General features: G+C 56.3%; 1 protein-coding gene across 1 annotated transcript in view; it reads right to left on the bottom strand.

Annotated features, from left to right (window-relative positions):
* Nucleotides 1–18,362, bottom strand: part of LOC102245849 (chromosome unknown open reading frame, human C10orf71) — a 20,259-nt gene extending 1,897 nt beyond the window's left edge. The window contains exons 1-3 of the mRNA XM_005853198.2: nucleotides 18,191–18,362; nucleotides 6,396–6,497; nucleotides 5–3,725 (exon numbers count right to left, since the gene is read on the bottom strand). Of these exons, the coding sequence (XP_005853260.1) occupies nucleotides 5–3,598 (3,594 nt within the window). The 5' untranslated portion in view covers nucleotides 3,599–3,725; nucleotides 6,396–6,497; nucleotides 18,191–18,362. The remainder of the gene's footprint in view (nucleotides 1–4; nucleotides 3,726–6,395; nucleotides 6,498–18,190) is intronic.
* Nucleotides 18,363–20,919: the final 2,557 nt, after the last annotated feature.

The following is a 20,919-nucleotide window of genomic DNA, read 5'->3' as shown; positions in this document are numbered from 1 at the left end:
GGCACCTGGGCAGCAGCCTCTCTCCGGGGGACAAGGGCCTGTGCGTCGCGTCCTCCAGGGGCGGCTTTTCCTCCCGGGCGCAGCCAGGCATGTCCTGCATCTGGTCAGTCTTCCTCCTCTTGCTGGCCAGCTTCTTCGCCCTCCGCAGGGCCTTTTCTGTCTTGGGCGGGACCGCCGGTGGCTTGGCCGCTGCCCTTTCCAGGTGAGCAGAAGGCTGTGCTTTCTCAGAGAGGACGGCTGAGCTGGAGGCCACGTCCAGCAACGGGCCTCCTGGAGAGAGTGTCCTGAGGTCTTCCGCGGACGGCTCCAGCTGGGGGTCGGCGCTGGCCTCCCACGTGAAGGCGTGCGTCAGGTCCTCCCTCCGGGCCACCCTGGCGGGGCTGGGGGTGGCCCAGGGGCTGGGGCAGGAAGGCTCCCCCGGCACCAGGCCCAGCTCACAGGGACCCTGAGAAGCATCGTCCCACAGGCTGCTGGCGGCGGGGGAGTGCGCGCTGCTGCCCCCCAGCGAGCTGCTGTTGGGGGAAGCCGTGGGCTCGCCAGCAGCCAGTCTCCTGCCCGGGGGCCCTGCTCGGGGTGTAGACAAAAAGTGACTTTTGAAATCTTGGGTCTGCTCTTCCCAGGAGGTTCTGAGTTGCTGTGGGGGTGGCTGGCCTTGTAAGTCACTTTCGGGCAAAGCAATTGTGGGGATGCCCCTTGGAGCCTCCGGCCCCCCCTGGTCTGTGGAATAGCTCCTGCCCTCATTCGCCACAACCTTCCACATGGCGTCCAGGGGTGGCTTCAGCCCCTCACCCTCTCCTGCGAGAGAGACAGACGAGACATTCCCCTGGGCCTCCCTCCTGGCCACACCGGACGCCCAGCCCTGGTCCTCCATTCCTTTGTGGGCCACATGCTTTAAGGGGGGCCCCCTCATGCCAGTGGGTGTTGGGGTGCTGGGCACTTCCTGGCTCTTGGGGGCCCAAAGGCCAGCATCCTCGCCCCAGCCCGGCCTTGGCACATCCTCCTCTTTGTGGCCACCGCCCAGCGGGTCGTCTGAGGACAGGGCCCTCAGCAAGGGCAGCATGATGGGCCTTATCACGGGGGTGGCCCGCAGGGTGTTGTCTTTGATTGCAAACAGCCTGTGCCTGTTGGACGTGGACGATGGTGAAAGGGCTGTGTCCTTACTCCCCCCGATCCAAGCGCCTCTGAAGTCAGCCTCCTCCCTTGACGCCTTCCTGGGCCTCTCTCCACTCACACTTTCCCCTGCCGCTCGCCACGTTCCCCTCCCGCTCTGCTCCTCCGCGCACATGGGCCCATTACCAGAGGCGCGGTGCTGGGGCTCATCCAGCCCATCCTCCTTCTCTCTGTCACCTGCACTGCCGTCATTCCTCCCGTCTTCCCGCGGGCTCTCCGCGGAACTCGTCTTCTGCTGATCCTCGAACGAGGCAAACGACTGATCTGAAGAGCTGGTGCTGAACTTGGCCTTGCCTTTGAGGCCTGGCACAAAGTCAGACTGGCTGTCGCTGTAAAACACATCTTCCTCCTCGGGAGAAAGGGGCCCCGGGGAGACTTTCTGGTTGAAGTTCGGATCCCGAAGTCCCGCCTCTCTCTCGGGTTCTGTCTCTTGAGACACGGATCTGGAGAACCGTTTCTCCAGGCTGGGGGCCCGCAGATGCTGCGCCGCCCGCCCTGCCTCGGGCTCCCCGCTGCAGAGCTTCAGGGCCAGGTGCTTCCTGGGGCAGTGCTCCCGGGCGTCTGGAGACCAGCTGCGCCTGGCAGCACCCACACCGGACTCTCCGTGGGTGGCGTCCTCATAGCCGCTCTGGTCGGCAGCCTCCCCGTTGACACAGAAGGGGGCTGTGGCGGCAGCTGGAGGTGAGCCAGGCGTCAGGTAGTTGTCCGCGGAGGTTGCACCAGGATCAGCCGTAGGGTTGCTCTGGGCACTGACATGCGACAGAGGAGTGTCCGCTGATCTCTCCTTACGAAGCTCCTGTGGGGGGCTTTCATCCAGTCCATTGGGAAGGACAACGCCATTGCTCAGGGGCTCCTGCTGGCCTCTGCTTTTCTCCTCGGGCCCTTTTACGAGAGGTGAGGGGCTGTATGTGCTCTTAACACGCTTGCGCACGTCCTTGAGGTTGAACAGCAGGCTGGGGGCTCTGGCTTTGTAGCTGTCCCGGGACTCGCTGGGCTCCTCTCGGTACCCGTTTAGCTGCCCTGGGGGTGGTGGGGTGCCCTCCACGGGTGGGCTGTGGGACGGATCCAGGACGTGCTTGGTGGGTATGATGGGGGTCAGCAGCTTGCTGATGTTGAAAGGAGGGTTGTAGCAGTCACCGGGGTCCACATTGTCAAGAGCATCATTTTCTGGAAACTGCTCCTGGGGGTGGTGCTTCGTGTACAAGGCTGGGCCTGGCCTGCTGGCCTGCCTCTCTCCCGAAGCATCCTGCATACTTTCTTTGCCGCCTTTTCGAGTCTTTGGTTTCCGCCACGGGGGCTGGGTGGCCTTTGCCTGGAGGCCAGGCTGCGAGCTGGAAGCCTTTTCCTCCGTGGGGAACACCTGAGCTCCCGGGTCCCTAGACCTCCAGGGTCCAGATGTGGAGAGAGTGTCCACGGTCGGCCTGTTCTCTTCTTGTCCACAGCTGGCCCGGAGTTGGCAGGGGGAGACTTTGCTCTCAGGGGCTTGGGACTCTCTTAACAAGGGTGGGTCTTCATAATGTTTGGGCGGCTTGTTTTCGGGGGCGGCCTCAGCAGGCTCCCTCCTCTCCAGCAGCCTTGGCTGGCGGCTGCTCCATGACTCAAAAGCACTGTTTTCGCTGTGAAGGAAGGTGCCTTTGCGAGCCCACTCCTGGCTCCTCCCGGGCTCCCCGAGGGCCGGTCTGTGGGGCGGGGAGGAGAACGTGGGCTCCGATGAGTTGGCCCCGCTTTCGGGTGTTGGGAGGAGGCTGCTGGAGCCCTGACAGGCCGCTTCAGGGCTCCTGGGGGCCTCCTGCTCCGCATGCTTCCGGCCGGGCTGCGTGCCGGAGACTTCCGCGGGCACCCTCCTGACGGTCAGAAAGGCAGAATCAAAGCAGAAGTTGACCCCACTTTCTGGAAGAGGAGCGAATTTGGGGGTGGTTTTGATAGTTGGAGGCTTGTTGGTCGGAGGCCTGCCCTCGCATTGCTGGCTCTCAGGCCTGTCGAAAGATTTAATCAGTGAGGACACTTTGGAAATCGGCTTGCTGCTGCTCCTCAGGCCAGCAATGGGCACCTCCAGTCTCCTCTGGGCCGGTGTCAGTGGGGGGCTGCTTTTGGGGTACTCTTCCTCTCCCTGAACGTATTTGGGTAGCTGTTGGAACGTGGCTGCCCAGCCGGCATGCTCCGTGCCTTGCGACGGCAACTGGCTCCAAATGCCACTCTTCCTGCGGGCGTGGCTCACCGTTCCCGGGTGGAAGTTCCCAAACACCTGGCGGGTGGCGTCTGGGGACAGGGCCAGGTCAGAGTCGCTGAAGGACGTGTCTTCTGAGACGCACAAGCTCCGAAAGGCCCGGTCTGTGAGGCTGCTCACCTCCCTGTCGGCGTCGTCCAGCACGCTGCCGATGCTCGAGGTGTCGCTGAAGCCATCGGTGCCCTTCTTGTTCCCCTGCATTGTCGCCGGTTGGGAAGCCTGTCCCTGGCCAGTCAGTGGGCTCCTCTGGGCGATGGTTCTGGAAGGGCCAGGGGTATCCCTCGTCCCACAAAATTAGCTTCCTGTTGGTCAGATGCAACTGCTTTCTCTGCAAAAGGAAGAAGAGCAGGGTATGAATGGGTTATCCAGCTTGGTGGCCATGCAGGACCGCCCACGGGTCCAGGCGGCAATGGTGCTTGCCATGGTTAATTTTATGTGTCAGCCTGGCTGGCCTCTGGTGCCCAGTTTTGGGTCAAATGCCAGTTTAGCTGTCACTCTGAAGGTATTTTCTTTGGATTTAATTAACACTTAAATCAATAGACTTTGAGTAAAGCAGACTGCCCTCCATACTGTGGGTCACAGCCACAGGACAGATCCCCGAGGAAGAGGGAACGCTACCTCCAGTCCTTGGACGGCGGCTGCAGCATCACCTCCGTGGGTACCAGCCTGCTGGCTGCGGACGTCGGGCTGGCGGCCCCCACAATGGCACGAGCCAGTTCCTTAAATAAATCTCTCTGACGACACTTTGGCCGATGACTGATTGCATATATGACACTGGTCCCACAGGTTAGAATGGAGCTGAGAAATTCCCTCCACTTAGTGACCGAGGGGCCACTCACGTGCGTGTGGAGATGCTCTGGTCCCACAGGTTAGAATGGAGCTGAGAAATTCCCACCACTTAGTGACCGAGGGGCCATCACAGTGCTCAGCACAAGGCATTACTCACGTGCGTGTGGAGATGCTGGGCAAACACACCTGTCTCGCTGCCAGCGTGTAAAAGTGCAGCACACACAGTTATGCACAGCACGGATACTGGATGAGACAATAAACAACTATGTTACCGGTCTTTGTATTTGCTATGCTGTACTTTTTATCATTGTTTTAGCGTGTACTCTTTCTACTAATAAGAACATGCTTGCTGAAAAAAAGGATGCGGTCCACACCAGCGGCAGCCTCGCACATCTCGTGTTTACCGAGCGCATCGCTTTCTCCTGTGCTTGATTTAACCTCGTGTTGTTTTGTACAGTAACATGCTGAACAGGCTTGTAGGCCCGGAGCGAGAGACTATGCCATGCAGCCCAGGCGTGTGCCATCTAGGTTTGTATAAGTGCTGTCTGTGATGTGCACACAATGACAAAGTTGCCTAATGGCACGTTTCTCAGAACATAACCCCGTCGCTAGGCAGCGCATGACTGGGTGTGCACATCCTGTCGGTCTGGTCCCCTGGAGCCGGGACTAATGTCGCGCTGGGCGTCCAGGTGGGTCACTTTTGCAGAGGTATCTTCTCTGGCAATCCACGGGGTATCCCTTCTCACCGTCTCGCACAGTGGCTGGCTTATTTCCTTGGTTGTGCAGAGCACAACCTAAAATTAAATTCACTTCTTCGTTGCCTATCCCATCACTAGAGGTAAGATGGAGCTTAGGAGCCAGTAAGCTGTCTTTTCGCTGCTTGACCTTGTCCCACAGCCGCCCAAGAGGGCCCAGTCCTCCAGAGCTGACATCTGGCTCCCACACTCTCTGCCTTGCCCTTGGTGTGGCCAATGGAGGTGCCAGTGCGGGGAGCCTGCTGCCCTCCCCGCTGGGGCTGCAGAGGGTGGCTTCACTCTGATTAAGCGACTCCACATCCTGGATCTCCCTAATTCTGTCCTTTCATTACATTCTCTCCTTTTTTTAATGTTAGAGAGAGGAAGGAGAGAGAGAGAGAGAAAAAGAGAGAGAGAGGAGAGAGAGGAGAGAGAGAGAGAGAGATCCATTGCCATTGCCTTCCACCCCTGCCCCAACTGGGGATCGAACCCACAACCCAGGTATATGCCCTAACTGGGAATTGAACCTGTCACCTTTTGGTCTGCCAATTGAACTATACCAGCCACAGCTCTTCTTTATTTTAAAATCGTGGTGAAATATCTATAACATAAAATTTACCATCTTAACAATTTTTAAGTGTATAGTTCAGTAGTGTTAAGCACATTCATATTGTTGTGCAAACATTACCATCATCCATCTTTAGAACTTTTTTATCTTGCAAAACTAAACTCTGTACCCATTAAACAATAACTCCCTATTCTCCCTTCCCACCAGCCCCTGCAGCCACGCTCTGCCTCTATGAACGTGGTTACTCTAGGTACCTCATATAGTGAAATCATACAATATTTGTGCTTTTGTGACTGGCTTATTTTCCTCAGCATAATTTCCTCAAGGCTCATCCATGCTGTAGCACGTGTCAGAAATCCCTCCCTCTACGTGTTCAGTCTTGGTGGGGCTGAGCGTCAAGGCACCTGCTGAGACCTCGCTGGGCCCGTGCAGGGTGAGACCAGCTTAGCCCACTGTGCATTGTCCTGGAGCTGCAGGATGGGAATGTGCTCGGGCGTCCTGTGCAGCGTCGGAGCCCTGTTTTCCCTTCCCCGCCTGGAACTGAACCTCACCTTGAGTCTATAAGGGCTCCCATTTCCGTTCAGTAGTCACCCGTTCTGCTGAATTTGTCCAGTGTCTGTTTCTGCTGTGTGTGGCCACAAACCCTAGCTGCCCTTGGGTTTGAGTCATAGGAATGAGGGAAGCTCACTGATTAGAGGACTCAGAAAATGACCCCATTCCTCTGCCTCAGGCAGGAGGAGACCCACCCCCATTGGGAACTTCACTCAGATCATTTCTTCAGTCCCGATCTGACTCACCTGGGTTTAGTCCCTAGGTTGGCCTCACCACCCGCCCCCCCAGCCCCCCTAACAACTAAAGGTGCTTCTAGGTGCTGGCTCTTGAGCTGGCGGTTCCATCGGTTCCATACCTGTCACAGCAGTGAGGACTGCCGGTGCTGCCTTGCTGGGTTTTGGGATCCGTAGTTTTAAAACTTCTTCTCATGCTTATGTTTGCTGTCCTCACTGCCCATCTAGAAAAAAGAGGAAACATAATTTCAGTGGAACCCAAGTGACCAAAGGGCCAAGCACATGTTCAGTGCAAAAGATATCTTTAAATAGCAGCCATGCACTTGGCCTTCATTTTTCAAAAAAATCTGCACTTGAACTCAACAAAATTCCAAGCATAGTCATTTTCGGTGAAAACCAATATGAGACCAACTTATATTCCTTCCAATATTCATTAACTTGTCTGTGGTCCAAAAATCTCCAGGAGCCTGTTGTAAGCCCCTGGGACTTCTAATATGATTGGCCCGGCTGCGCATTGCTTTGCTAGTCGGACCTGACCACAGGCCCTTTCTCTCCCATGTGAATTAATGACGCAGGCTTTGCAATGGAGGAAATCAGAGCCGCCGAACTTTAATCCACTCGTCACGCAGTAGCACAGTGTTCGATTTATTGTTGGCAGGAGGCTTGACTATCTATTTTGACAGCTAAAAGAACCAAAAGGCTGCCCAGGAGAGTTTTAAGAGTGCGGAGAATGAAGTGTAAACTAATTAAAATGAATCCACCGCACGCATCCTAAAGGCAGACCGTCAGGGCTTCCACAAGGCCTTCCTCATGGTCTCCTCCTCATTGCCAGGGCCGCCTGTTTGAATCAGGATGTGTCAAACAAGCCAAATCCGAGCGAGCAGCCCCCTGAATCAGCGGTTTCTCGTGACGAGCAATGAAATATCCTTTGCATGGTCACTACTAAATTCTAACTCTTCCAAATGTCTTCTCACGTGATGCTTTTCCCCGAGTCATGTTGCTGATGCTGTTGAACTATCATGGGCTGGAATATACTGTGCTTTGCAGAAATAATGCTTCCTCTCTCTGGTCCCTTACAAATGCCTCTGCATGACCCTCAAAGAACTGGTGGTGAGGGAGCTGGAGGTCGCCCCACCCCCTCCCTCCAGCCTGTGGTGCACTGGGTGAGGGAGCTACAGGCCCAGGTGGTCCCGGCAGGCTCCTTGAGGTGGTAGTCCCTCTGTCTCTCTCTGTTGCCCGGACACCAACTGCTGACCACGGGCTCCTCAGTCCTATTCCCAGTAGAATTATCTTTTCAAATCACTTGTGTTGCTTCATTCCCCGGTGTCTGCTGTGACTTTGTCTTTCTAACAAGGCTTTGAGCTCCTGGGAGTGAGGTCCCTGCCGTGTTGGTCTTTGACGGACAGGATGCTGGTGCGTGGAGGTCACTGGTCAATGTTTTCAGCTGCCCTTGCTGAGTGCCCTTCCCGGGCCCCCGGATGTGGTGACAGGCTTGCTGCAAGTGTGCAGTGCGCAGACGGAGGCAGGAGCTCTGCTGCCCGAGTTCTCTGTGTTGCCAATGGGGCTCCTGGCCCTCAGCAGCCCAGGCCGCTGGCCCCACAGCCCACCCCTGCTGGTCTGCCCCAGCTGTGAGGACAGGAAGTGGTGAGGAGAGGGGACTTGTCCATGTCATCCCCTAGGAGCCCTGACCCAGCTCTCCACATACGGCGCCTCAGCCCAGCCCCGTGACTGAGGACATGTGGCAGGCCCACGAACCAGTCCTGGGGGTGACTCCGGAGGCCCCAGCTCCAGCCCCATAGTCATCCATGGGAACTGCACTGTCAGCTTCATTTCCAAGATGACATGGTGGAGCCTCAGAGAGGGGAAGAGAATGTTCCGTGTCTACGAACACTTTTTTAGTATGCGTCCCATGCAACATTTGACTATACTTTTCATCAGAGTTATCTATAGAATTAATCATCCCACACTTAAACTAAAAATAGGCATCCATTGTTCATCTGAAATTCAAATTTTGCTGAAGGTCCTGCTTTATCTGACAGCCTGGGGTCCTCACCAACTTTTAGGACCCAAGGTGGATCCCAGTAGGGATGGGCAATACAGTGAGTGCCCCCTGGGACGACTTGTTTGCAGGGCACCCCGCACCTCGGCACCCATTCTCTTGTTTAGTTCCCATGACCCCCATGAAGGGGGTGACCAGGCCTTATTGTCACCATTTTCTAGGTGGATAAGTCAAAGCATAGAGCGGTGTGGACTACGGCTCAGTGTTACACGGCATCAAAGGAGAGAACTGGGCTGGGATTCACCTGACCACCCTGCACCTTGTTCAGGGTGCAACCCTGACCACGTCACGGCTCAGATGCACAGGGGTGTGTCTTGGGCTCTCGGGCCGGAGTTCAAGGGAGGATTGAGGATAGGTGAGGGTGCGGGGAGGCAAGGAGGGCCTTTATATCTATTCACGTCCCAACATCTTCTCAGCTCAGTTTTTCTCTGACGCTTAGGCCAGTAAGCCCAGGGCCCTCCAGTGGGGAGGGAGTGTGGGGAGGCCCCGGTGGCGGGTGCAGAGCGGGAGGGACGCTCTCGAGCGCTGAAGGAGGTGGTTCAGTCTCCCCGTGGCCTGCACAGGAAGCCACTGGGGTTTGCTCTGCTGCTGGTTTGACCACTTGCCTGTGGTGTGGTTTTTGAGCCCAAGCTCTTTGGGTGAATTTAATTACCTTAATTGAATGGTGTTTCCACTTCTCAGGAAAGGGAGAGCAGGAAGCCAGCAGAGATGACAGGGGTTGGCTTTATCACACCCAGAGGCCCTCACAAATTGGAATTGATTTCTCTCACTCCTCTTTCTGGGTGGTTTTTGAGTCATTGACTCGGCGTGCCTTGAGGAGCGGTGCAGGGTAGTGAGCTGTGACAGATGGCCCGTTCCAGCCCGTGACTATGCAGACCTCCCGTGCACGGCCTCCACCACCACACCCACCCACATCCGGCTAGCCCTGGACCCCTGTCCTGATGGTCAGTCGTAGGCCAAGCTCTTGACCTCTCTGAGCAATTGCCCACAGCCCTTCTGCTTGCTGTTTCAGGGGCAATGTCCTTGTTTGTGTCCTACAATAAAATGGCAAATCAACTTCCTCAGTTGGGGTCCTTCAAAGGAGGGAGTGTGTGGGTGGCAGGCCTCAGCCCCTGCTGTGGGCGCCTGTTCTCACCCCTTCCTGGCTGAAACAGCAGGGGAGGCCTCTCTGCTCATCTTACGGCTGAGGAAACCGAGGCTACCTGTGCAGGGGCCCAGGCCTGGCACACGTCGGAATCCAGGATACTCCCGGGAATGTGGCTGAAGAAACCAGCTTGCGTGGGCTTGCTGGCCTCACGGAGCCGGCTGCGAGCGGTAGTCACAGCTGCTGTGGGCGTCCTGCTGGCCCCGGGAGAGAGCTCAGCAGCCGAGAGCTTTCTTTCTGGGCTCAGCCCAGCCTCACTCCCACATCTGGCCTGGTCACTGGTCTGGCCTGGGTCGCCGGTCTGGTCTGCTGTGTCTGGAGGGGACGTTTCCTCAGGAGCCTCTGAGCATTGCCCAGACATGGGCTGTGTCTGCGGTTAGAGGCCAGGGAGCCCGCGCAGCAAGCACTGGGCCTGATCCACGTGAGGGCTCCCCAGGACAGGACGGCGCTGGCACCTGGCTCTCACACCTGGGGGGCGCCCAGTCACAGGAGGAAAGGGCATAAGTAAGGCATGGAGACTTGAGGGTGGGGGCTGGCTCTCTGGGCAAACACCCTGCTTTGCAGCTCTGGTGGATTTGCTGCTACTGACGGCGTCAGGGCGAAGTTGGGGTGAGGTGCGCAGAGGCACTTGTAGTGGCTCCGGAAGGCTATTCGGCAGTGGCCTCACTGCGCACGGGCTCTCAGCAGCTCATCTCCATGCTGCTTCTGACCATTCCTGGTGGCCAGGTGCTGCAGGACAACCCGTGGAGCTCCTGGCGGCCAGGTGGATGGACTCGGCCTGCACCTTCTCCGGGCACGCCCTCTACCAGGAGGAGCTGAGGCCTGGCACTGCCCTGCTTCTCGGCCCTGCTCTGGAAGGCGCCTCAGTGGCTGGATGCCCCTTGGCCAAGGGACCCTCAGTCCTTCTGTGGGCTCAGAGGTGCCTGACTTACCTCTACAGGAGCAACTACACTGGCATCGAAGGTAAAAGTAGGGGCAGAAAAGAGCTGACCCTAAGGAGCCTTGCCCTCACCTCCCTCAGGCCCCCAGAGCTGGGTGAGTACCATTCACATCTACTGCCCAGGAGGGTCGAAGGGGAATTGTCTCAGAGGCAAAAAGCTGGGGAACAAGACAGGGACAGACTGGCAGGGATGGTTTTGTTGCTCAGCCCTTTGACCCCTTGGCCTTCTTGTTAGAGCCAACTCACAGTCCAGGGGCCACGCCCAAAGTGCCCTGGGGCAAAATCACCCCTGGCTGAGAACTGTTGCTATAGAATCAAAGAGAGCTTTAGCCCAGCTTCTGCAACATCATTTGTTCATTCATTCATTCACCCCTGGCTGAGAACTGTTGCTATAGAATCAAAGAGAGAGATTTAGCCCGGCTTCTGCAACATCATTTGTTCATTCATTCCTTTATTCCTTTATCCCTTCCACATTTCCCAGAATATATTGCCTTGGATTCTGAAAACAGTAGGACTAAAATGAGACGGGAGACCTGCTGAAGTCCTGCTTCCCAGGCAGTGCCATCTTGGGCAAGTCACTGAGCCTCTACCTGCACCTATGAAATGGGGACAATAAAAGTAACCTGGCCCAGCTGGCATGCCTCAGGGGTGAGTATCAACCATTGAACCAGGAGGTCATGGTTTGATTCCCGGTCGGGGCACATGCCTGGGGGTGCAGGAGGCAGCCGACCAATGATTCTCTCTCATCATTGATGTTTCTATCTCTCCCTCTCTCTTCCTCTCTGAAATCAATAAAAATATATTTTAAAAATGAATAACCTGGGCTCCGCCCCATCCCCTAGGTGGACTGCTCCCCAGACTGGAGAGGAAAGAAATCATCATGCAGTTGGTCCCGGAGACAACCGATGCTCCAGATGCTCAGAGCCACTGACTCACCGGGTCCTGGGGCTCCCCAGCTGGAGGCCACCTGTACCAGAAGGAGGCCCTGTTTCAGCTGCAAGTGCTGGCAGCAAGGGGTGCCCTTTCTCTACATGTCTCCCCAGAGCAGAGGTTTCACACTTGTTCAGTTTTCTCTGAACACCCAGTAAGAAATATATTTACATCACGGCACACACACATATATATATTTCATGGAGCAAAACCTACCCTGCTTATATGTACTGTCTGATCTATTCTATTCTAAGTTAAAAATATATTTGCAAAAAAAGGAGAAAAAAATAAAAACATGTTTGCAATTTAGTAAGTGATTTCAGTACCCAATAATGAGATATGATCTGCAGGGGTTTAGAACAACCTGTTCCTGATCAGGCTCAATTGCCGCTGCCCTGTTCGTAGTGATGCTGGGTTTTCATGGGATGGAGAAATGGAGACCCGAGGCCCCAGCACAGTGACTGGCATGGTCTGGCCAGACTCACATGGGAGAAGGGAGACACCTGGGTGGGGGGTCCACGGGCCAAGCTTTGCCTTTCCGCTTCAGTGCTGTGTCCTAGTGCCCTCACAGCGCCTGGGCCTAGCACAAGGCCATTCATTAAACAAACGAATGAATAAGAGAAATTCCCATTTACTGAGCATCCAGCATAAGCCAGGCATTTTATATACTCCAATATTACTGATTCATATTTATTATTATGTAACTAATACTTCCAACAACCTGTGAAGTAGAAATTACTCTTGTTCTTTAACAGGGGAGGAACCTGGTGTCCAGAGAAGTTTAATGCCTGGTGGAGTGGGGCTTGGACCTGAGGCTGCTGGAGCGGGAGAGGGTCCCTTGGAGAGGGTCTCCTTGTCCAGAGAGCAGGCCCCTGCAGAGGCTTCCAGGGAGAGGCACTCGGGTGTGTTGGAGGTGGGGTGTCCCTTAGCAACCATCCTCTCTCCAGTCCTTGGGGAGGGAGGGAGGATGCAGCCCTGGCGTGTCCCAGGCTTGAGCAGAGAAAGGAGGTCCCAGGAGGGCTCCTAGAACCCCCAGAGGGCAGGGGGGCTGCAGAGTTCTCCTCACCATCTGTGGACCCAGTGTCCCCCTCTGTGAATGGACGCCATGGGGCTCGGCAAAGGCAGAGAAGCAGAGCTGAGAGAGCCATCACCGAGCATCAGAACCCTGCGGGGCCTCCACACACTCATGCTATCCATCCAGTCCTGCTACCTGTCATGTACTTTATTTTTCAAAATCTTCAGAAGATTTTCAATTGTAGTTGACATTCAATATTATATTCATAATCTCACTCAATGGTCACAATCTCTGGGCAAAATAGGTGGGGCTTATGCTAAAGAAATCTGAGGTGGAGAAACTGAGGATCCGAGAGGTTGAGCAACTTGCTCAAGGTCACACAGCCAGGGAGTAGAAGAGTGGAGATTCAGAACCAGGTCTCTGTCCTATATGCCTCTGCTCTCCCTATCCAGCCCAGGCAGAGAGGGGCATCGGGTGTGGCGTCCTCTGCAGGGAAGGGAGCGTGGCAGCCTTTCTCTTAGCACCTTCTCTTCCATCTCCCAAGGTCCACCTCTTCCCAGCAGGGAGCTCTGCTTTAGTAAGGCCAGAGAAGGTGCTTGTTGGTCCAGCCTGTCCTGTGGGGAGCAGCCAGGAGGCACTCTCTTCCCTGACCCTGTGTGGCGCGCACACACACACACACACACACACACTCGCACAGAACCCAGCTGGGAGTGATGGGAGATGTGTCGGCCAATGACAGCTGTCCTTTCTCCAACAGCGTGGCCCAGGGGAGCCAGCTGTGCCAGGGAAGGACAGAGAGAGAACTTCCCTAATGGGAGGGACACGGCCACAGGACTGACAGAATGCCGCCTCCCTCGTGGAATCCCTTGTGGAATGCACCACAGAGGCAAGAAGAATTCAGACGTGGCCACCCAGGCACTGCTGATCTCCGAGCGCTTTAAACAAGCTCCTGCGGGAAAAGCAGGGCGTGGTGCTCACCAAACCCTGGCACGCGCCGTCTCTAACCCCCAGCGGGCAGTACAACGTCGTGGGAAGGGCATGGACTAAAGCCAGACTTCCTTGAGCGTGGCCCCGGGTGCTGGCTGAGAGGGTCCTCGGCGCATTGCAAACCTCTGTGCTTCGGTTTCCTCCTCTGTAACATGAGCTACTAGTAGCACCTGCCTCGTGGGGCCATCGTGAGGACCCCGTGATCCCAGCCTGGGACATGGTAGCCCCTGGTCAGTATCCGTGAATGTCACTGTTGTCCCCACCGTGCAACCTGCTTAACCCAGGGCCAGGAACCCAGGGGCCCAGGGGTCACTAGGGTGACTTTGCCTTTCCCCCAGATACAAGGGGAGAGCAGCGAGGCAGTGACTGACCAGAGCACCCAAAGGGTGCCCTGTCCTTGGAACCACCCCGTGTCGCCCTCTGGGCTGGTTTCCCGCCTCAGCAAACCACTCAGGCTCGTTCTTGAACTTGATGGCAGCCGCCCTGTAGCAGCATGGGTGTTGTGCCACCCTCCTGGACCAGGGGCCGCAGCTCTGAGGCAGGTCCCGAAGCCATCTGGGGGAACCTTGCGTGCTCTGTGACAATTTAGATGCCCGTCCTCCCTTGCCCTTGAGGTTTAAGATGAAGGTTAGGTCCATCTAAACTAGGCAAAATCAGGTACAGTTTCCACTTCCTTTCTCTCCCTTGGGAGGGGCTGGGGCAGAGCAGGGTGTCCCCCGATGCGGGTGTGCGCTCAGCTGCCCAGACACTGCCACATGGCCGTGTAGTGGGAGCATCAGTTCCCTCAAGGCTGGGCCCTCCATCCCAAATGCTAAAGGTGCCCAGACCCATGGCCACTTCGGCACAAGAGGGCAAGTAATGGTGTGTGCTAATGTGCAGTGGTCACGTAGGATGGCTCAGTCCTGCAGAGCAGGGACATGACCAGCGGAGCCCTGGAGCACTGCGATTGACCTTTGGTGACCTCTGGAAGGAGAGCCCCAAGCTGCAGTCCAGGCAGGAGAGGAAATGGACAAGTAGGACAGCGGAGGAGAGACTAGCTCTTGCATTTCTGTCATGTGCCTGGCGCTTTTCATGTTTGCTCATTTCATGCGCAGAGGACCTTTGAGATGGGATTCTGTGGGTGGCAGCGACACTATTGGTCCCTCATTTTACAGACCGGAAGCTGAGGCTCAGGGGCTTGCTGGGAAGGGCAGAGCTGTCCTGAGGACGCTGCTGAGTGTCTCCAGGGCCTCCTGGGAGCAGCGCGACGCAGGCTCTGCAGGGTGGGCCTGCCTGGGCCGCGGCTGCTCTAAGGAAGGTTTGGCTCCTGGAGTGGACCGGTCTTTGTAGAGACTCCGGGATGCTGACTGAGCTCCAGGTCCATGGGGCAGTGGGGAAAGATGTGAGCTCTGAACTCAGGCCCCACACTTACATCTCAGCGCCTTGGTAGCTGTGCATCTGGGCAACCTGTCTACCCGCGCCCCCTCTGTGAGGGGCCTCAGAGCTGCCATGCTGGATGACCTCGAGGACAGAACCAAGCAATGCGTGGAAGTGCTTGGCCTGGGGCCTAACTTGGCCAGCGATTGCCCTAATGAAAATGGTGGACATCCTGAGGGCGAGAAGTGGCTGAGTTCTGACCCCTTGTCCTTTGTGGCCCTTGGGCCTGACCTGCCTCAGAGAGGGGCAGACAGGGCCAGGTGAGGGGCGAGCGGGTGCTGTGTGTGGTGAAGCTGCAGGACAGGGCCAGTCAGAGGGCAGCCCCGGGGCTGCAAGCGGGGCTCAGAGGGGAGGCCTGGGACCAGCCTCCAGTGGTGTGAGGAGAGCACTGGTCACTCCAGCAAATCACAGTGTCCTCTCCTCTGGCCTTCCTCACGCTTCAGGTGGGCCTCAAGGTGGGAGACGGCCGAGATGGAAGCCCGCCTCAGCTCAGCCTGGCCGTCCCGCGGCGGCTCAGGCCCCCTCTGGCAGGAGCCTCCGGGACAGAAGGCCCCCTAGACCAGGGACCAGAGGGCAGAGGCTGCGGGAGGCCTGGCCCCGGCCGCACCGATGGCAGCATGTCGGCAGGACTGGAAGTCCTCCGTGGGCGAGGTCGTGAGGAGGGTCCTCCCACTCCCGCGTGCTGGGGCCCAGGGGGGTCCCTTTCTCCTCTCTCCTAAGACAGGGAGGCCTGTCTGTCTGAGCTGGGGAGGAAGCTGTTATTACTGGTTGACTGGCTCTTTGGACGCTGTTGCTGTCAGATTCCCACACACTCCAACTCCATTCTCAAGCTCTGGGAGGCCCATGACACACTCCCAAGGGAATGCACTTTGCACCACGTGGCCTGCAGTCGTCCACCTGAGACCGAGGTCAGCTGAGCGGCTTCGAGGCCACATGTTACTCACACACGCAGCCCCTGCAGGGGCCGCTCCACGGGGAAGCCGCTTACGGGGGCGACATCTCAGCAGAGCTCCACACACTCCATTCTGGGGTGTTGACCCATGTGCCCCTCCTTGCCCTCACCTCTCCATCCACCCTCACCAGCGAGTCGCCCGGCCTGGGAAACAAGTAGAAACTAAGAGGTGTTTGGCTTCTCCAACACGCTGAATGCAATACAGATTGAGTTGTAGGGCCATGGGTCGGCTGGACTTGGTGAAATGTGGTTTAAACCCTCCAGTGGAAATAAGAACAAGACCCACTGCAGCCGCTGGGAGTGCCAGCACTGTGGGCAGCCTTCTCCTACAGCCTCCTTGTCTCTGTGTAACCCTGGATGGATGGAGTGAAATCCCCAGAGACAACAAGGAAGGTCGCCCGGCCCAGGCACTGGTCGGCAGGTTCCAGCTGAGATTCCTGGCACAGGCGGAGGAAGGGGCTATTTCCAGACGTGGGGCTTCCCCTTTGCGTAAGGGTCTCTAGGCTTCCTTAGCGTCAGGAACACAGAAGTGGAAAATCACAAGACACTGGTGAGGATCCGTGACCCTCTCTGACCGTCCCTGCCTCCTCCACATACCTCTTGGGGTGCTCACAGAATCCGAGCCCTCTGTCCCCAGCACCCAGCATCCCACCAGCCCCCTCAGCTCCCCGCAGGACAGTTGCTCACACCCCAGTGAGTCCCTGGTCACCAGACAGCAGGCACAATTGTCCCCTCCCACAGACTCAGGGCAGACACTCGCTGGACTCAGGTCACCTGGAGAAGTCTATTTATAAACCATCCTGATAAGCATAATCCGCCCTGCTTAGCCCGGGCCGCGCTCCACCGCAAAGCTCCCCGCCAGTGGCAAAGGAACGTTTCCTCTCCAGCCAGACTGGGAGACTGGCCCGAGGGCAGGGGGCTCCAGAGCCAGCCACTGCTCCCGAAGGCGCTAGCTGTCTTAACTGATAGAACTTTGTATGTGTGTGCGCACAGGTGCATGTGTGTGTGCGTGTGCGTGCGTGTGCATGTGTGTGTACCAAGTTGACTCCTCTTGGGGAGTGTTGTGCAGCAGGAGTCAGCAAACTTTTTCAGTAAAGGGCTGAATAGTAAATAGTTTGGTTTTGCTGGCCATATGGCTTGGGCTATTGTAGCCTTAAACAATATGTAGCCCTAACTGGTTTGGCTCAGTGGATAGAGCATCGGCCTGCGGACTCAAGGGTCCCAGGTTCGATTCCAGTCAAGGGCATGTACCTTGGTTGCGGGCACATCCCCAGTGGGGAGTGTGCAGGAGGCAGCTGATCGGTGTCTCATTGATGTTTCTTACTCTCTACCCCTCTCCCTTCCTCTCTGTAAAAAAATCAATAAAATATATTAAAAAAAACCCCCAATATGTAAATGAACGACTGTGGCTGTGTGCCAATAAAACTTTATTTACAAAATCAGGCACCCAGCCCATAGCTGTGGTCTACCAACCACTTCTGTAAAGGGAACTCAAATGCTGGAACATTGAACCTCATTTAACATGAACATTTATTTAATCTACTCTCTAAGATTTCTATACTTAGGGGTTTTTAAAAATACTTCAAATAGAGTTTATTATAATGGGGATAGATGTGTTAAAAAATTGGTCCATAATTTAGTTGTTTTTTAAAAAATAGCCTTTATTTTTTAGGGCAGTTTTAGGTTCACAGAAAAATTGAGCCATTGGGTGAAACATACAAAAACTTCCCAGCTAGTCCCTGCCCCACCTGCATAGCCTCCTCCATTATCAACATCCACGGGTGTGTTTTCAAGTCCTAAATAATAATCTTTCTGAGGCTGTCTAGCTATCCACAGATACTCAGTATTGTTCTTCTCAATAATAAATTCTTCTCCACAAGAAAAAATAAAGATATGATTTCAGATTTGGTCAAGATTTGCTGTGCAGGAGTCTGGTCAGAGACCCCAGACTGTGGGGGCCCCGTGATGAGGACACTCATGCTCTCAACGCCATGGCCAGAATGTGAACGGACAGTTGTCCTCTTTGTTGCAGCTGGTGGGATCCTGCCTGGCCCAGGGCTGGAGGACACAGGTAGTCACTCTCCTGCCCCAGAGCTTGTGACCATGGGGTCGCCCACATTTGGCAGCACAGTGGCCTGGGCACATCCACAGGCGTGAGCCCACCCACTGAGCCGTGTGGGAGCAGAGTGCCCGGGCAGATGCACGCAAGGATAGTCGCACAAGTCTGTACCATGTACCCTGTGAGGCCTATGCCTCAGGATCACGCAGCTGCCACGTACCCACAGCACACCCCGCACACTGAGAAATGCAGCCCCCAAACGGCCCCTCAGCACCACACTGCCCTGCACGGCACCCTGGCCCCGAACTCCATCCCCAATAACTCCATCCCCAATACCGCTGGCCCAGACCCAATGCTCTGCTGCGGGAGCCCGCGCCCCTGCCTCCTCTAAGGAACCCAAGTGTCTGCATCCTACCTTCCACGCGGGCCGCTTGCTCTTCAGGCCTCCCCGGGAGTGGGAGAGAACCCCGACTTAGCAGCCAAAACTTCGGCCCTTGTTAGATGGGCTGCCCGGAGGTGCGGTTCCAGACCCAGACCGCTTCTTTCTCACGAGCCTCCGCCTGGGGAAAATCAGAGAGCAGAACACAGAGCTGGACGCACGGGAAGTGGCCTGGTGAGAGCCGGCGGGGAAACCAAATGTGCTCTCGGTGGGGACGAGGCACACAGTGCGCTGCAACACCCGCGTGGTGTCAAGTAACAGTCAGATTAAACAAACAGCCTCAGCGGCTATTTTTACATCCAGATCAGCCATGGGCAACAGATAACTTGGGGAGCGAGAAATTGCTTGCCACTGAGCTGGACCCTAACATGACTCCAACTTCAATCCAGAATGATCTCTAAACAGTTCCAGCACCCAAATAAACACACCCCAGGGGCAAAGGAAAACACTGTGTAGGGAACAGTGAAGACACAGAGCTGTGCCTGGGAACCTGCGCCCGCCGGCTGATGCCCTGGGCAGAAATAGCGCCTTTCATCATCGCTCAGAGGCCGCAGGCCGCATTCCTCGAGTTAGGAGCTGCGCTCTGTTGTGCTTTTGGAGCAAAATAACATAACATGCCCAGCTGCAGGCTGGGGAAGGCGGGGCCGGGTGTCAGGGGCAGAGACGCAGAAGAGTGTGAAATACAGTCAGGAAAGAGGCAAGGTCGGCTCCCACCCGGCCAGCCCGGCCCTGGCAGGCCCAGCTGTTTGCAAGGTCCAAGTGGGGTGACAGGTCCCTTCTACCTGGTGAGTCCTCTCTCTCCATCCCCGGGAGGAGCTGGCCCTGTGGCCATTTTTGTCTTGGTGGGGGGTCATGTGCCCGCAGGCTGCCTGCAGCCCCCAGATCTTTCAGCCTCTGTGTCTTTGCTCATGTGGTGCCATCTGCCCTTCTCACCCTCCCCAAACTGGCCTGTGAAAGTCTGCTTCCTGCCAGGATTTAAAGTGAGAGTTTCTTTCTTTCCAAGAGCCCTTTCTGACACTGCCTGGTCCCCTGGCCTGGGAACGGCGAGGTGCCCAGTCCCCGCGACTGCCCTCGGGCCCCTCATGGCCAGCCACCCCTGTCCAAGCCCCAATGGGTGCCAGGCACCACCCCCAGCCTTGAACCCACTAGTGGTCAGGGTCACAGGGACCGGGCCTATGCACTTCACTTAGAACAGAGTCAGAAAGAGGAGCTCCTTGTGCCACGCAGAGGGAGTATCAGATCCCACCAGCAGCCCCCCCCCCCCCCCCCCGCCCCTTTCTGGGAGCCTCACAACTTGCCTTTTGCCCTGAGAACTTAGGACCACCTGCTCACTGATCAGCACTCAGAGATGGTCTGAGGGACGCCCAGCGTAAACCCCTTGATGTTACCCACTCATCCAACCCCCTTGTTTGTCAAAACTAACACTAGCCAACCTGGCAGATGACGAGCATCAGCTTGAGACCAGCCAGCAGGAGGAACGCACAACAGAGCGTAGGATTTGGAGCCCTGGCCCCTGGTACTTTTAGCTGCTTGACATGAGCAAAATCACTCCACCTCTCTGTGCTCAGTCACTCATCTCTAAGATGGACAGACTGCTTGTGCTCTGTACGGTTGAAGTGCAAACGAGTTCGTGTACACTGATATGCGTGTATATTACAAAGCTGCTCAAATGGCAGTTGTTTGCTTTTTTTTTTCATGATTTTTGTCACATCTTCAATCATCTGAACCAATGCTTGCTTACTATTTTGTGTAAGTAAGAAATTTTACAAACACAGCTTCATGGCAAACAACAGTACCTGCGAAACCATGGATTTGATGTCCTAGTCGAATTTTTCCATATTACATGTGGAAACAAATTTATAGGCAGCTCATATGCTATCTGATTTGAGCCAGTCATGTTGTTGAGACTTTGGGAAATGCTGCATTACTCAATCTCATTTTATGGGGGAGTTTGCTTTGGGGCAGGAGTAGCATGAGCTGTACCCTCTCACTCCTCAGCACCGTCCTTCCCAGCTTACTTTTCGTTCTAGCACGTGGAGAGCATGGCCTCGTGTCCGTGTAGGATCCTAGGAGCCGCGAGCTCTGCTGTGCAGCAGGACTGATGGCTTTTGCATGAAGTGGCTGATAGAGCAGAGAAAGCCCTGAGGATGACCTGGGGCATTCAGGAGCCGAGCAGCTTTGTCAGGGACCCCAGAGGAGGGGTTGAGAGCAGCGAAACACAGGTGACCTGGCAAGAGTCTGTCCTGGGCGCAGGAGTTCTCAGAGCGCAGCTCTGTCCGCCGGTCCTACAACTGACTGCTGCACAGCCTGGAGCCTCCGGGAGCGGCCCCTTCCTGCCCAGGGCCCCCTCCTGCCCCGGGCTTGGACCCCACGCGCGGTTTGGTCGTGGTGGGTGCACTGGTGCTGACCACTCCAGCAAAAAGCAAAGCCTGAGAACTCAGCCCAAGCTCCGGATCAGGAGCTCAGCGTGCGCGTGGGCCTGAGCTGACACCTCTCCAGGGGACGGCCGGGCGGAGCAGTCGCTGTCTCCAGCCCAGGAGCCGTGAGCCGCGCGGAAAGAATGTGAATGAAGACACGATTCTAAATGTGGAACTACGGACGCTATGTGAGCCGCTCCCCACATCCAGAACAACAAGGCCGTGTACATTCTGCAGGAGCATAAATAAAGCTGTCCTCAGGCGGCGTGCTGCGCCTCCCGCCGGCCG

This window comes from Myotis brandtii, unplaced genomic scaffold (genome assembly GCF_000412655.1).
Source record: "Myotis brandtii unplaced genomic scaffold, ASM41265v1 scaffold1003, whole genome shotgun sequence".
NCBI classification, from domain to species: domain Eukaryota; kingdom Metazoa; phylum Chordata; class Mammalia; order Chiroptera; family Vespertilionidae; genus Myotis; species Myotis brandtii.
The sequence above is the reverse complement of the archived record's forward strand: the minus strand, read 5'-3'. Positions and strand labels throughout refer to the sequence as shown.